The 17579-nt window shown below is 38.8% G+C and overlaps 1 gene segment (V, D, J or C); it reads right to left on the bottom strand.

Annotated features, from left to right (window-relative positions):
- Positions 1–715: 715 nt before the first annotated feature.
- On the bottom strand, positions 716–1813 carry LOC122114110. The segment is given in 2 exon segments: positions 716–1332; positions 1720–1813. Coding segments are annotated over 2 exon segments (399 nt in total).
- Between the last annotated feature and the right edge of the window lie 15766 nt (positions 1814–17579).

Genomic DNA, 17579 nt, shown 5'->3' with positions numbered 1-17579 from the left:
ACTTTGTTTAAAAAAAAATGGGCCTGTGGCAAGGAGACCCCTGTTTTCACTGTATTTGATGTCGGTATAAATTGCAGAGGGGAAGAGAAAAAACAAATTGTTTAAATAGGGATATAGGGGACCCATCGCAACAATGAGATGTAGAAGATGTTATGTCAAAAAATGAGCTTTGTAACTATGGTCTGGGGGTAAGATGGGAGGGAAGGGATGGTAAGAGGAAGCAAAGGAGGTGGTAAAAATGCTTGATAAGAAAAGTACTCATTATCTTGCTCATGTAATTGTAACCCCTATGTATAGTATTTTCACAATTTTAAAAAATAATGGAACTTTCAGAATCATGAGTTGAGGGTGGGAAGGTGGCTCATTGGTGGAGCACTTGCCTTGCATGCCGGAGGCCCTGGGTTCTATTCCTGAGCACCACATAAGCAAAAAGAAAAAAGCTGGAAGTGGTGCTGTGGCTCAAGTGGTAGAGTGCTAGCCTTGAGCTGACGAGCTGAGGGACAGTACCCAGGCCCAGAGTTCAGGCCCCAAACCCTACTCCCCACCCTAAAAAAAAAACATGAGTTGATTAAGCAACAAGGTTGTAACATCTGAGTCATATAATTAATTTGCTTTATATTTAACAAACATATTCTATTTATTTGGTGATATTCAGTAACATTCCTATTTTTAAAAATCCATCTCATTTTAAGCCTAGCTTGTGACTCTCTCCAAACTACAGAAATGGCATGCTGGTGGTAGATGTTTTTGGCTTTGTCTTTCACATTTGGTAATAAGTGATAAATTGACTTCTGTAGTAACATTATAAATTCTGGTTCTGGAAGTCCATCTAAGCTTCAAGTAATCCAAGGTCCCACTTGGACAAAGTCTCTGGTATGACATCTTCTGTCAAGTCCTCCAAACTCAGACTACTGCTTCAGTTCAGAGAATGTGCTATGCTGTTCCCCAGACAAGCTTTGAAATAGGACAGCTGGGCCAAGCCCTACAGAGAAGTTTTTGTTAAGGACTGTATCACTGTGGGAGGAGTATCTATAGCTTGCATGCAGTAATAAACCCCAATATCTTCAGCCTCCACCCTGCTGATTTGCAGTGTGAAATCTGTGTCTGCCCCACTGCCACTGAATCTGTCTGGGACCCCAGAAGCTCGATAGGAAGCCCCATAGATCAGCAGTTTTGGAGACTGGTCAGGTTTCTGCAAGTACCAGAATAGAAGACTATTTCCATTGTTATCTGTGAGGCTCTCACTAGACCTGCAGGAGAGGGAGACCTTCTCTCCCAGGGTGACAGCCAGGGAGAGTGGAGTCTGAGTCATTATAATATCACCACTGGACCCTGAAATTAAAATAAATGAAAAGTACAACGTTATATGTGATATATAATTTTTTCTGTGGTTATATATTAATTCCCAATCCTTTTCATGGTTTTTCCTTCTATACTAAAACCATTTAATATTTGAAAACATATAAATATTAAAAAGCAAAAATGAGGTTCTAGATCTCATGTATACTACCCACTACATAATCCTCATAGTTGTCAACAAAGCTCAGGAACTGGTTCCATCTAGAATGTTCATTACTCTCATATAATTAACTTCACCTGCCCCATTCTAGAGGACAAGTTCTGTGCATCTAACCCATGAACAGAATACAAACAAGAAGCGGTGGCCCTGAAGGCTCACCCTCAACCCCCTTTTCCATCCTCATCTCCCTCTGCCCTTACCAGTGATCCAGAGCATTAGAAGTCCCAGAACCCAAGAACAGAGCCTCATTTTAGCTGGCAATCCAGGAGATTTGATCAGTGAAGTCAAGGACAAGATGAGCCTTTATGTCAAACTAGGGCTGGAAAGTCCTCCTTGGGAAGCACTATGCAAATCAGCAGGTGGGTGCAGCAATGTGAGAAGAACAAAGCAGAGGGCAAGGGCATCTCTCTGGTGAAGAAAGTGACTTAAATTTCTTCTGTGTTTGGAGAAAAGACCCACAAATACCAGGCTGGCTCCAGCAGTGGGTAGAAGGACCCCTCTCCCCTGATGCCTAGATCTGCAGGGAGGATGTGGTGTACTTGACCCTGTCAACTTAAAACACTAAAGGCCCAATTCAATTGAAGTGTGTGTCCAGGAGAGTGTTGGTGAAGGGTCAATTTGATTGGCCCTCTTCTGGTTATTCTAGAGAAAGATACTGTACACAGACTTCATTTGCCATTGTTTCTCAACACTTCTATCCAATACCACTGTGGTTACAACTAGGTTAGGAAATCAAATACATACATGAGTTGATCTGACATCACTGAAACAAAGTTAACTTATGATTAGCAAGTATTCAACAACTGTTAGAGATGTTCTTCGTAAGCCAGACACTGGTAGCTCATGTCTGTGGAGGCTGAGTTCTGAATACATGGTTCAAAGCCAGTCCAGACTGAAAGTTCCCCTTTTGACACTTATCTCCAATTAATCTTTCACAAATTGGAAGTGGTGCTGTGGCTGGAAGTGGTAGAGTGTTAACTTTGGGCAAAAGAGCTCCCGATCAGCACCCAGGTCCTAAGTTCAATCCCTACAAGTGATAAAAAATAAGGTTCTTCATAGAGGACTTAATAAATTAAGTTCTTATGATTACTTGTGTCAAACCAAAATAACCCACATTTTAAAATCCTCCTTACAGAGGGTGAACTAATAACATTTCTAAATGAAAGAGAAAAATGACAGAGAAAACTAAATTTTACATAGTTAATTTCACAATCAGTAAATATGGTATTACACTTCTTCAGCATAACTCTTCACCAGACTAACAACAGCATTCTTAATATTTCTCTCTCTTCTATAAGACAGAATGGACAAGAATGCCAGCTACTTTCAGTTAGTTAGTGAAACTATTACAACATCTATTTTTTAATCTTTCTACAGAGTCTGCTCCTAGAAAAGTTATTAACTCTGTATGAGACCCTCCTTGTCCTGCCTGCATTCCATGTGGGCAGCCACAGCCAGGACTCCACACCTCATAGCATGACCCAGCAAGAGCTGTGTTCATGTCTCAGTATAACAAACACTCAAGGTTAAGTCTTCTCTTAAGGTTCATCATAAGCTACTAAGAAACAGAATGCTGGTTCATAGTTGTACAGAGGAATTCATATTCCACTTACACCATCCAGAGCCTGAAGAACATACATATCTGTTGCTATTGGCCACTGTTTGTGACATTTTCTTATGGTTACACAAAAAGTTTCTTCTATTAAACTTATTTCATAGCAATTTTTATTGTGATTAAGTGATTATATAAATTTCACAAATTTCACAGGATTATGATCCTTATAGTCACAAAGTAAGTGATACTTATAGTCACAAAGTAAGTGAAACATAGTCACAAACACATTCTAACCTTCGTGGGGTAAATTATCTTTATCATGGTTCTTAAAGTTTGTTAATTCTATGAGCTCTGACAGTACAGTTATTTCTTCCACATGAGATGATATATACATTTCTTTCCTTTTGCTTAGTGTCAGCTTTTCCCTCTTTCCTGCTCATTCCCTCCCTCCCATTGCTTCCATTGAGTTGCTTAGTTCGTTAGGATCAATGTCCAGCGCAGCTGATAGGTCCCACTATTATATTTTATCCCTTGTTTCCCTCTGTTTCTCTGTTGTCCTCCTAGTTTCCCTCTGATGTGCACATATATACCATATATGTGGTATATATTATTTTTAAATGTTTTTTAAATACCATACAGAGGGGTTACAATTATATGAGCAAGGTAATGAGTACATTTCTTATCAAACATTGTTGCCTCCTCCTTTGTTTCCTCTTCCCATCTATTCCCTTCTTCTCCACTTTCCCCCCATCCTACCCACCCGCCTTATTCCCCCTCAGCACCAAAGTTGTAAAGTTCATTTTTTGACAAAACATCTTGTACATCTCATTATTGCAGTGGAGCCACCTGTATCCCTATTTAAATGATTTGTTTTTTCCCTTCCCCTCCCTAAATTATACCAACATCAAATACAGTGAAAACATGGGTTACACCTTAGGGGAGGGACATACAAAGAAATTATCTTATAAATATGTTATTTGTAAATTATTTCATTTATTCCTTTGCTGCTTGCTTATGCAAAGAGAATGAGCATACTCTTTGAGATACCAAAACTGGAAGAAAGTTCCAAACTCAAATTCAATTCCAATCACATGGAAGGGGAAATGACTAACACAGGTAATTTCCCATTAGGTTATAACTTCAATCGTGTATGAGTTATAAATGATACAGCTCAAAAGAAATACTGAAATATTACTCTTTGATTTCCCCTGCCCCAAGGATGAGCAACCATAAGAAGAATCATATATGACTACATTCTTGTGCATTTTTTTACTATGTGTGTGTTTGTATGTGTGTGTGTGTGTGTGTGTGTGTGTGTGTGTGTGTGTGTGTGTGTGTGTGTATGTCTTGGGACTTGAACTCAGGATGTGGGCCATGGCCCCGAGCTTTTGTACTCAAGGTCAACACTCTTCCACCTGAGCCACATCTCCATTTCTGTTATTGTTGATTAACTGGAGGAGAGTCTCTTGCACCCCCCTTTTCTGGGTTGGCTTTGAACTGGGATCAGCAGATCTTAGTCTTCTGTGTAGGTAGATTTTCAGGCATGAGGCACTTGTACTGGCCTCTTGTAGATACATCAGCCATGTAGAACACCGGGATTTGAATTTATACATCTCAAAACAGGACAAAGTATAGCTTCAGGAACCACAGTCCCTTGCCACACAACTAGGCATGGAAGGGTTTCAGGATTGGAACATGGTGAAGTTGCTGATCAGTCCTGCTGGCCATTTGCCCTCAACTGCATACCAGGTGATGGTCTGCTCTTCTCAGATGTGCTGCACTTGTACAGGCTCAGTAGTGGTTATTGATTTTGGCAAGTTGGCTGCAGAGAAGCACTAGAAAATATAAAAACATAATAAGTTTAAATGTTGCCATGGATTGGAGAAGAGTGATTGATAAATATGTCTCAATTGACCAGGGATAGAAAAAAATTACCTCAGTCCTCCCCCCCCCAAAATATGTAGCAAAACTATTGTCAACATCATACTAAATGGGGAAAACTGAAATTATGAAATTATTTCCTCAAAAGTAAAAATATATAAGCTTAACCAAGGAGATGAAGCATCTCTACAATGAAAACTATTATAATAAAAATAAATAAATGAAATGCACAAATGTATACAAACATACTTCTTTTTTATTTTACCTACATAGACTTCTCTATGCTATGTGAATCCAAATTAATGACACAACCCTGTCTCCCCAGAGTATGTAGATATGTCATTTAAAAATCAGGAGAGGCATTATAAAGTCTGTGCTGAGGGCCATGTTGATAAAAGAATGTTAGGATAAAAAGGATCTTCTCGGTTCCTTACAGAACAAAAAAATACCTATACATCTACAAACAATACCAGTAATGCATCCCATTTAGTTGATGTTTTTCTGATTCTGACCCAAAAACTAAGCAGGATTACACGTTCAACTGCTAGGAAACATTCCTTAATTAAAGCTCACTAAGAATGGAGCCTGAGACCTGCTTCCTCACCATGGTTGCAGCAGCAGGAAGAAGAGAAGCAAGTCTGCAACTACATGTCCAAACTACATGTCAATTCCTAAGGCTGATCTGCTCAGGAAGAGCGGTTTGGTGACTTAGTTTCCCTGCACTGCCATGGAGAACACAGATATCTTGTGCTGGTAGACAAATTTACGGAATAGTTTTAAAATCAAAGTTCTGGAAGCTGGGAAGTCTAGAGTGTCATCTGTTTTAGACTCTCTTCTTGACTGTTCACTTTCTTGTAATGTCCTCACAAGGACTTTGATGCCTGTGACAGAGACAGAGACAGAACCATCCAGTGCCACATCTCCTCAAGACACTAGCACTACAGGACTTGCTACAGTTTCAGGGACCTCACATCACCTCACTCACTGTTACAGACTTCTCCAAGGACACATATCTCAGAGGACATGAATCAATCCTTAAAATATGGCCTTTGCTGATAAATGAGGCAGGAAATAGAGGCAAAGCCAAGCTTCCAGTCTCTAAATTCCAAAAACAGAAGACTTTCCCCCACAATTCAGCCTGCTGACAGCTCCTTCTGAGTGTCCCTGGTCCTAGTCAAATACCCAAGGCTGGAGAAAGTTGATGATTAAAACACTAACTCTGTGGTTTCCCTAGATTACTAAGCTAGATAGCTCTTTTAATATATTTTGTGGGGTTTCTCTACCATCTAGTGGTATTATTCTAACATTACGTGCTTTAGAACCAGGATTCTATTTCTTTATTATTATTCGTTAATTTTTAATTTTACTTTATTGCAAAGATGCTGTACAAATGGTTACATTTACATGAGTAAGGTAATGAGTACATTTCTTGTCAAGCATTGTAACTCCCTCCTTTGTTGTTCTCCCACTATCCCTTCCCTCCCCTACCTCCCTCACACCTCCCCACCCAAAGTTGTAAATTTCATTTCCAATATAGAGTCTTGTGGGTATCATCGTTGCAAAGGGTCATCCTGTGTCCTTGTTTCAGCATTTTGTTATTCCCTTTCCTTCCCCAAATTATACAAATGTATATACAAGTTTCAGGGTACCAAAATTACTACAGTGAAAACAGGGGATATACCATAGAGGGGAAGAACATACAAAAGAAACAAAAAAATCAAACATTACATTAAAAACAACAAAGAAAGTTCTCTGTGTCCATATCTTAAGATTCAGGTTTCCCTCATGTGCAATAATTAGTATACATCTAGGATAATTTTATCTAAAAAGCAGAAAAGCTCAAAAACTATGTACATATGACCATCTAAGATGATGCTAAGCTAAATGAACCCCAGGATTCTTTTTTCAGGTAGAGTTATAAACTCTTAACATTTCTATGGATTAAATTCAGATAAGATGGTAGATTTGTGTGTGTATCTGTCTGTCTGTATCTGAGTGTGTATATGTGGGTGTGTGTTTGTGTGTGTGTCAGTGGTTTGCCAATGATAACTTGAAGAATAAGAGCTACTAAGTCCACACAGGATAAGATAGAGAAACAAGAGGCCTAAGCTGCACAGAGATCCCCAAATCTCTCCCTGCCAAACCCTGGTAATTTACTAAATATGAATCACTGACTGCATATGGAGGGCTAAAGTGGTGAAGAAAAATTTATCACTATTTGTTGTATGACAGTGGTACAGGTGTGGAGAACCAATGACTCACCTTGTGCTTATGTGGCTTGAGTACTGATGGCTTGCAAGGTAGCTAATGTTGGCTTCCTGGACTCTGTCTGCTGGGAAAGTATTCTAATTAATAGAAAAAGGAGCCTGTTGCTCTCCCTGTGGATTTATCACTATTCTTAATCACAGTTGTCAAGTGCGCTCAGCACAAGATGATTTATCTTAGGATATGGATTTATTCACAAACTATTGAGAAGTCTTAAGGCAGAAGTTCTAGAAATCTTTCCAAGAGTGGATTTGAAGATGAAGGCAGTAGGATGAACCCTGTCTCCTGGGTCTCTCTGTTCAGTTATCACTTGCAGAGAAGAGCTGTCCCTTTCCTCCTGCTCTGAGATTAAAGCACCCAGTCATGAGTGCTCAGAATCCACCTCCTGGCCTGCAGCTCTCTTGTGCTGTTTACATCCACATCTCACACTCCTGAGGATAAATCCAGTCTGTGAGTTCATGGACTGATTCATGTTTAATGACTTTGCTTCACTAATACATACATTCCCACATTTAAACTCTGACTTTAAAAAATTTACCTCAACATATTATTCCCACTACAAATAATAGCCATTTCTCTCATTTCAGTGACTGGGACCCCAAATGCTTCTGGTGCCTAATTCATCTTCCATCATTGGTTAGAAAGTAAGCTAGGGCCTAAGTTAGGAAGATGCTTACTTAGATTTCCCTTGTTATGGCTAAGACCTCAGTAAAAACAATATAAAGGGCAGAGTACATGATTGCAACTCTTAGATCATAAAGTCTAGTCTACCATGTGGGCAGAATTTGGTGAAGCTCACAACATGGGACTGAAGAAACAGAGGAAATGTTCTACTTGGTGGCTACATATTTCTTCCCCTTTTATTTGATGAGATCTCAGCCTTTTGGAAGGGGCTGTGTATAATAGGGTGGGTCTTCTCTCTCAGGCAATTCTCTCTAGGGAATCTCTCACAGCCAGGTCCAGAAGTATATTTTTTCATCTCCAAGCAATCCAACCAAGTGAACCATCATAAAAGATCATCAGATTTTTTTCTGTTTCCTTAAAATTTCAAAGAGAATAATGAGTATAGAAAGAAGATTATTGAGCCATATATACATGGTTTCCTCAAAGTCTACATGCTATGTGTTCTTACATGTCTTTCTTTTTTTATTGTAAAAATATTGTACAGACAGGTTACATTTATATGAGTAAGATAATGAGTACATTTCTTATCAAGCATTGTAGCCTCCTCGTTTGTTTCCCCTTCCCATCCCTTCTCATCCTCCACCACACCCCCACCAAATCCTCCCTCCCTTCCCCCACACCAAAGTTGTAAATTTCCTTTTCGACACATCGATTTGCACATCTCATTGTTGCAATAGGTCCACCTGAATCCCTATTTAAACGATTTAATTTTCCCCTTCCCCTCCCCAAATTATACCGACATCAAATACAGTGAAAGCATGTGTTATACTGTGGGGGAGGGACATACAAAGCAACAAAGAAATAATCTTATAAATGTGTTAGAAGAAATCCCATGAAAGAAAAAAAAAACATTTAAATACATATCTTAGGTTTCATTTCCCTAACTTACATGTCATTCTTTAAGACAGTCTCTGGAAAGGATAAACTATGTTTCATTGGATCCCTGATAATTTCTTAGTATGTGTATTGTAGCTGCATGTAGCTGTTTATGCAGCCACATGTGGACATTTATATGTATATATGCACACGTCTATATGTACATATAGATGTATATATGCACATAATAAATATATAAATCTAGGCACATGTTTTATAGATGACCCGTATAAACACATACCAATAAATGTATACGTATGCCTATTTGGTAACTGTGAATTACTCATATTTGTTAAATCTGTACTACCTATTAAAATATAATTTTTATTTCTCTGCTTATACATTGCTATATATTATTGTATATTACATCATACATTACTATAATATGGATAAAGTGAATGCTAACTCTTCCTTACATGTTTCCATATGTGAATTACAATATATTCTACATATTCATATATTTTGCAGACTTTTTTATTTTTCCTTTTCCCCATTGTTTTTTTAAATATCCGTAGTTATGCAATTGGTTTTTAATAAAAACACTATGCAACGAACCACTGGTACACAACTGGTAACACTTATATATATCAACTATTCATGCTTTTAATTGGTGATGATCCTGCTGGAGCTCCTTTAACTGTTTTTCTGCAGGTCACTCTGTTTGCCTCTAAATTGGATTTTGATTGATCTTCCTCAGTGACTAAAGAGACAGAGAATCATAGAGATCATGAACAACATCTAGAGGTCAAGGTACATAGAGAAATTCTGGTCACAAAATATCCAACAAGGAAACATATTTTTAAAGAGTTTGTATTCTGAATATTCAACACTGTTTTGGGGTGGCTAAGCAAGTCCTCTAAAATGAGCACTACTCCTAAACTTTTTCATTTTAGTCTTGTTTAGAAGATACAGATAAGGCCATGTTCCATCTATCTGTACTGCCTTGGTAACCATGACTATAGGAGATTACCCCAATGCCTAGATTTCTCTTGAGATAGCTCCTTGATAACAATTGGCCAGTAAAACCTCAACTTGAATCTACTTCTCCCACTTTTGGGGATTGTAGGCAATATTTTGAATAATATTTAATCTTGATATATCCTCAAATTTCTAAATATCATTATTATTCTCAGGCCTGAGATCATATAATGGATAAATATTTGTGTGTGTCTAAATAATTTTGCCAATTGAAGACCTAGTTAGCAAAAATAGACTTCTCTTACAGCCTAATTTCTAAAACCTTGTATGGATCCTTGTTAGCTGCTTAAAGTACGGATTGCTATGCAGTAGGTATGGGTGTGGTCATAAATTTTGTGTGTGTTGTTGTGGTGACCCAAAACTAATTCCATTTTTAATAGACTGGGAGTTCCCCCCCCCCCCAAGAATCAAAATACTGGTGATAACCAATAAAATCCAAGATGTCTGTAGCATGGAAAGAAGGACTCCACTGATAATATCTGGAACTGATTCTCAAAATAGTTGACCAATAAAAGCACAGAGTTGAGGTAGATGAAGAGGCACACCAGAGTTACCAAGTTATCTCTTAGGGATGCTAGCTACAAATGTTAGCACCTCTATTTTCCAGGATCTTCATATTAAGATGTAAGAATATAGAATTGACAAGCATAATAAAATTTTCTCTTACAGGTAGTAAGTACCCTAATGGTCTTTTAACCTAATGGTAGAAATGATTACACTTGAAAGTATGAATTCAATGTAACAGTTTTTTAAATTCACTAAATATCCCGTCATTCTTCCACAATGAATTTGTACACCAAATTAATCAAAGGATTTTTAAAGTTTCCTCTGGAGAGTAATCGAAGGGTGAGAGGATCAAAATATATTGTACCTATAAATTGACATACTTAGTGGAGACCACTTTGTGTAACTACTTGAAATGATATAAATCTATATATCTATATACATATATAATTGTGATTATCTTAAATTAAGAGAAAATCTCCAAATGTCTCCAGTCTTAATTTAATTTAACCAGTGTCTGTTTATTTGTCTCAGAGATTTTAGTCTCTACTTCACCTGAAGGGAGGAAGAGCACATGCAGGATGTTTGTACTGCTGCCCCAATGGATGAACCTGGCCAATGGAAGAGGTGACTTGTGAGAAGTGATTATATTATGGGATTGGAGGTTATACCACTGCTCACCAGAGGGTTAAAGATACTCTCATGCAGTGAGGCAATTCTCATAATAGTCACCTGTTATCAAATGGAGACAGGCATATTCTTGGCCAGCTCAAATTATAACTGGTTCCCTCTTTATTAACACAACATCTTGTACCATGTGCAAGACAGGCCTCACAAGAGAACAGACAGATTAAGATTCAGCATCGGGGACTTTCTGCATCTAAAACTGTGAGTGAAACCAACTCTTCTTTATTCAGAGTTTAGGTCAGTTACTTTGTTAAAGAAAAGGACTGACACAGGTGTGTCATGTTTGTGTGTGTGTGCACACAGGTGTGTGTGAGAGAGAGAGCAAGAGAAATGTGGTTTAAATAGAAGTGCTCTTAATAGGCTAATTGAGGAGTAAAAAGCATCTCTCTACCTGGGATACTCTTCTTCTTCTAAATACAACTTCTTAACCTTACAGTGATGACATGATAACTTGCTGTAAGGCAGATTCACACAAAGTACATGTGAAGTGGTCTTGTAATATTGTATTGGTAACATGCTCTCAGGGATGCTCTTGTTGATCCTGAATTCTGGACACATTCTGAGTAGGAAAGAAAATAATACTACATACATGTTTAGTTGTGTTTGCTTCCTTTTCAAGAAATGTTTCAATTTGAGAATGGACCTTTAAATATTTCATGAAAACATCTCATTTTCCATGAAGGGAGACTTGCTGAAACTCTTGCTATGGTTACTAGTTGCTAATAGGAAGAGACATGTGTGTACCTGGTCTTGGGCAATGCCCTACTGCATATATTCTGAGAGTTGGGCGATGACTTCACTGGGTCATCAGCTGTGGGCTCCCAACAGCATAGTATCTTCAGGAAATACATTTCCCAGCACTCCTCTCCCTCTCTGCTTTCCTGTTTTTATTCTGAATGGGATGAGACCTCTTCTAATCACATATAAGACTGGGAGGTGGAAGGGACTCAATCCTATCAATCCACAATATGCAAGGAACATGGACAGAGGTGAGAGTGTGGACAAGTGAGAACTCCATACACCTCTCTTGTCTTTATTCTATTTTTAATATCTATCACTAATTGTACAAAATGTACTAAAAATACAAGGTGATAAATACAATTCATCTTTACCTATCAGTCTTTCATCATTCTGAACCATCCCTCCCAATCCAACTCCTCCCTTCCATATACATTTCTATGTGTAAGAATGCATGTTAATTACTAAATGTGAATTTATGACTCTTAGAATGTCTGTAGGACATATGGAAGTCACTTCTAATTAGTCTGATAAATATAGATAAAATATGGGACACTATGTAGCTATACCTAGTAAATGACTCCACAAGGTTCTTAAATGTATTTTTTTATTTTATTTTTATTTTTTTATTGTGAAAATACTGTACAGAGGGGTTACAATTACATGGGCAAGATAGTGAGTACATTTCTTATCAAGCATTGTAGCCTCCTCCTTTGTTTGCCCTTCCCATCCCTTCCCATCCTCCCTCCTTCCCCAGCCAATCCTCCCCCCCCCCCCCCCCCCCCGCCAAGTTGTAAAGTTCCTTTTCCACATGGCAACTTGTACTTCTCATGGTTGCAACAGGTCCACCTGTATCCTTATTTAAACGACTTGTTTTTCCCCTTCCCCTCCACCAATTATAACGACATCAAATAGAGTGAAACCAGGGGTTATACTGTGGGGGAGGGACATACAAAGCAACAAAGAAATAATCTTATAATTGCATTAGAAACAAATGCATGAAAGAAAAGAAAACATTTAAAATACATATCTTAGGGTTCATGTTCCTAACAGCACCTAATCTGATCTTTTCTGCTTGACTCAGACATATACTAGATATTGCAAATAAGGGAAATCATGGGACCTATGTTTCTTTGGGCTTGGCTTACTTCACTTAATATAATTTTTCCAAGTCTTTCCATTTCCTAACAAATAAAGCAATGTCATTCTTTCTGATGGAGGCATAGAATTCCATTGCGTATCTATACCACATTTTCTTGATCCATTCATCTACTGAGGGGCATCTGGGTTGGTTCCATATCATAGCTATGGTAAATAATGCTGCAATAAACATGGTTATGCTGGTAGCTTTAGTGTGGTCTTGTTTGTAAATATTTGGGTAAATGCCCAAAAGTGGGACTGCTGGGTCATAGGGGAGCTCTATGTGGAGTCTTTTGAGGAACCTCCATACTACTTTCCAAAGTGGTTGAACAAGTTTACACTCCCACCAACAATGAAGTAAGGTTCCCTTCTGTCCACATCCCCTCCAGCATCTGTTGTTATTAGAGTTCTTGATTTTTGCCATTCTAACTGGTGTGAGGTGGTATCTCAATGTTGTTTTGATTTGCATTTCTTTTATGACTAGAGAGATTGAGCATTTCTTCATGTGTCTATTGGCCATCCTTCTTTCTTCTTCAGAGAAGTTTCTCTTTAAGTCTTTAGCCCACTTATTTATTGGGCAGTTGTTTCTTTGAGGATTTGTTGTTGGGGGATTTAATTTTTTGAATTCGAATTATATTTTAGATATGAGACCCTTGTCTGTTGTATGGCTAGTGAAGATCTTCTCCCAATCCATGGGCTTTCTATTGAACACTGCTGGAGGAATATCAATACCAAATTTCAAACTCTACTCTAAAGCCATAGTAATCAAAACAGCTTGGTACTGGCACAAGAACAGACCTCAGGACCAATGGAATAGAATTGAAAACCCAGAAATGAACCTACAGACCTCTAGCCATCTAATCCTCGATAATGGAGCCAAAAAAAAATAGAATAGAAGAAAGACAGCCTCTTCAGTAAACGGTGCTGTCAAAATTGGTTAACTACTTGTAGAAAACTAAAGCTGGATCCTTATATATCACCCTGCACCAGAATCAACTCCAAATGGATCAAAGACCTCGGAGTCAAAGCAGACACTCTGAAGACATTACAGAATGGAATAGGAGAAAGCCTAGGTCTCCTTGGAGCAGGCTGAAATTTTCTTAATAGAGACCTGGAAACACAACAACTCAAAGAAAGGTTGGACAAATGGGATTGCATGAAGTTGCAGAGCTTCTGCATGGCAAAAGACATATCTAGCAAGATCAATAGAAAGTCCATGGATTAAATGTATTTTATTTATTCACATATATTTATTTCCATTCCTCAGTTTGGATTTGTGTGAACTAGGGCAGAAACCAAGGGTGCTTTTGATATCTGCTCTCTGAATAACACCTCTAAGTTCAAGCACCTGAAGAAAAATATGTTCAAACCTTCCAAAACATGATACAAAGTTTTAGTTAGTATTTTCTTTATATTTCCTGAAGTTATATAAGAACTTACTTTTCCACTCCTCTTTCAAAAGTTTAGACCATGGCAATGTAAAACAATAATATGATACTCAGTGTCAAAATAAATTAATTTTCTGAGAACTAGATTAAAATGTTGCATGTTTTAACATGAGAATTGATAACAGTATTTAAAACAATACATTTGCTGAAAAAAAATTCCCTGACAAGAAATTGATAAATGTTTAAGGTACTGAACTCAGTTGTTTATTACATTATTTAGCATCCCCAAATATCATGTTGTATTTCAAATAAAATTATTCCATGGCAATCTAAAATTAATTTCAAAGACTATGTTTCTTAAAAAATAATTTTCAAAATGTTTTTCACAAGCTATTTTTCCTTACTTTTAAAAACCTATCCTGACACATCTAGAATGCCTTCATTATTGACTGACTGCAGAATTTTAGGACAGACTGGACCATACATGAGTACAGAGCAGTGTTCTTTGTAAGCCACAGAAGAGGCAGTGTCAGGTGTGTGCTGCTTGGGATGAGCAGGAGGACAGACAGTTAAGGTATGCAATTGACTCCAGAACCTATCTCCCAATGCTTTCCAGTGACCTTAAAAAGGGGGCTGTATGTGAGATGTTCTGTCAGCAGTTGCAAGCACCAGGATAAGCATCTGGGGCAGCCCAGGCTCTCACTTTTGCTTCCCTGGGAGGTTTTTGTTATGACTGGTGTCACAGGGGTAGGTAAATAATTACCCTGCTGACAGTAGTAAGTGGCAAAATCTTCAGGCTGCAGGCTGCTGATGCTGAGAGTGAACTCTGTGCCAGATCCACTTCCATTGAACCTCCATGGGACCCCAGATTGCCAAGTAGGTGCAAAATGCATCAGGAGCTTTGGAGCTTTCCTTGCTCTCTGCTGGTAAGAATGTAAATAATTGCTAATGATATGACTCGCTTTGCAAGTGCTGTGGAGTCTATCTCCCAGAGATGCAGGCAGGGATGGCAACTGGGTCAAGTGGACATCACAATGGCTACCTGACATTGGAAACACTAAAACAATTAGTAGTATTATCCAAGTACTTCCACGAAGCTTCAGGCTGCTCTGTTAATATGAGATGAGTAATCCCCAGCATTGTTCTTCCTTACCTGGGAGCCAGAGCAGCAGGAGCCCCAGGAGCTGAGCAGGGGCCTTCATGTCCAATCTATTTGCTGAGTGGAACCTTCTCCTGCATAGGGTGTGAGGAGCCTCTGAATAAGTTCTCAGGGCAGTGGTCTGTGCTCAGGGCACATGAAAAGCAGCAGGGTTGGAAAGATTTAAAAGATATGGCTATATAAGATATGGTGATCTTCATGAATTTCTGAGCTAGCAGTCTCCAAATATCTCAGATAACATTGCTGTCTCCTATCAATAGCCCCAAAAGCTCCCCTTTAAGATAAGATGTTCCCTAAACCAAGAACTCACATCTACTTCAGTCTCTTCTGCTTCATAAACCTTCATGTTCTTACACTATCATCTCTTCCAGTTCCTACATAACATTTTTTTTAGTAACTGTTCTAGAACTTGTGGTCCCAGCAGATTCAGATTTGATTACACGAAACACAGTAAAGGATGAGCAAGGCAATGAAGCCACAAGGAATGGAGAAGACATCCTTAGCATGGGAAACAAGGAAAAACTGCCACAGACAGTGAAGGCAGAGCACAGTGAGGAAGGCTCCCACATCAGGACCGGCATGTGGGGACACTGTCCACCCTAGTGCAGGATGTCACATCTGGGGAGCCACTAGCAGGACATTACCATGACAGTGAATCAACCTCTCATCATTGTGAGTCCTAGCTGCTGCAGGTACACAAAATAACACTGTTCCTCACAGCCAAGATGCTCACACATAGGGAAAGTCCCTGCCAAAGTCAGAGTTCTCTTCATCAACCTTCACTAAATGAACTGCATGGGGATCTGGATTTGAGAGATTCACCTACTTCGACCCTGGTTATGATGTATCTGGGGCCTGAAATCTCAGACTTCTGAAGCCAAAGGAAGCTATGATGAAACTGTAAAACTCATGCATTTCTATATACCTGCATTTAATGAGAAAAACTTTGAAGGTGGACCTGTCTTTTGATACACATCCACTCCTGGTGCACACAACGTCCCCCCACACCTGGGTTTGAGACTAAGACATTTTAGGAATGGATATGTTTCAGGAGGAAAGAAGAGTGGATATGAGAGTGGAGATCAACCACTTCAAAATTTGTGTAATAAGACTGTTATGCCCTGAGCCTCAGGTAGGAATCATAAACATAAAGATTCTTGTGTAGACCATACTAAAGCTACCAGCACATGTGTTTAATACAGTATTATTTACCATACCTAAAATACAGAACCAACCCAGATGCCCTTCAGTAGATGAATGGATCAAGAAAATGTGGTATACATACAAAATGGAATTCTATGCTTCCACCAGAAAGAATGATATTGCCCCATTTGTTAGGAAATGGAAAATCTTGGAAAAAAATATATCTGTGAAGCAAGCAAGGCCCAAAGAAACATAGGCCCCTTGGGTTCCCTTATTTGCAATAACTAGTATATATCTGAGACAAGCAGAAAAAGTCAGTGAAATGAACCCCACGACAGGGACACAAGTGGTTTTTTTCTTCCTTGCAATGGTTTCTAATGTATTTATAAGGTACCATGTAATTTTCTTGTAGCTTTGTAAGCCCCTTCCCCATGGTATAACCCCTGTTTTCACTGTATTTGATGTTGGTATATTTTAGGGAGCGAAAAGGAAAAAAAATGTTTAGGGCTGGGAAGGTAGCTCAATGGTAGAGTGCTTGCCTTGCATGCATGAGGCCCTGGGTTCGATTCCTCAGCACCACATAAGAAAGAAGAAAAAAAGCTGGAAGTGGCGCTGTAGCTCAAGTGGTAGAGTACTAGGCTTGAGCTGAAGAGCTGAGGGACAGCACCCAGGCTCAGAGTTCAGGCCCCACGACCGGACCCAAAAAATAAATTGTTTAAATTGGGATACAGGTTAACCCGTGAGATGTATATGACCTATGTTGAAAAACGAACTTTATAATTTAGGCGTGGAGTGGGGGAGGAGAGAGGGAAATGTAGTTCTGGAGCTGGGAGGGCAGGGATGGTAGGGGAAAAACAAAGGAGGAGGCAACTATGCTTGATAAGAAATGTGCTCATTACATTGCTCATGTGATTGTAACCCCTCTGTACAGTATTTTCACAATAAAAAAAGTTATTTTTAAAAAAGATCTGTTGTGTGCATAGAGTAAGAACCTGATCTGCACACAGGGATCTCAGTGGTCTGTGCATTGTCTGAGAGAAAATCCAGTACATCCTCAAGTCT

This window comes from Dipodomys spectabilis, unplaced genomic scaffold (genome assembly GCF_019054845.1).
Source record: "Dipodomys spectabilis isolate Male_0828 unplaced genomic scaffold, ASM1905484v1 ptg000106l, whole genome shotgun sequence".
Classification (NCBI taxonomy): Eukaryota; Metazoa; Chordata; class Mammalia; order Rodentia; family Heteromyidae; genus Dipodomys; species Dipodomys spectabilis.
This window is presented reverse-complemented; position numbering and strand designations above follow the sequence as displayed.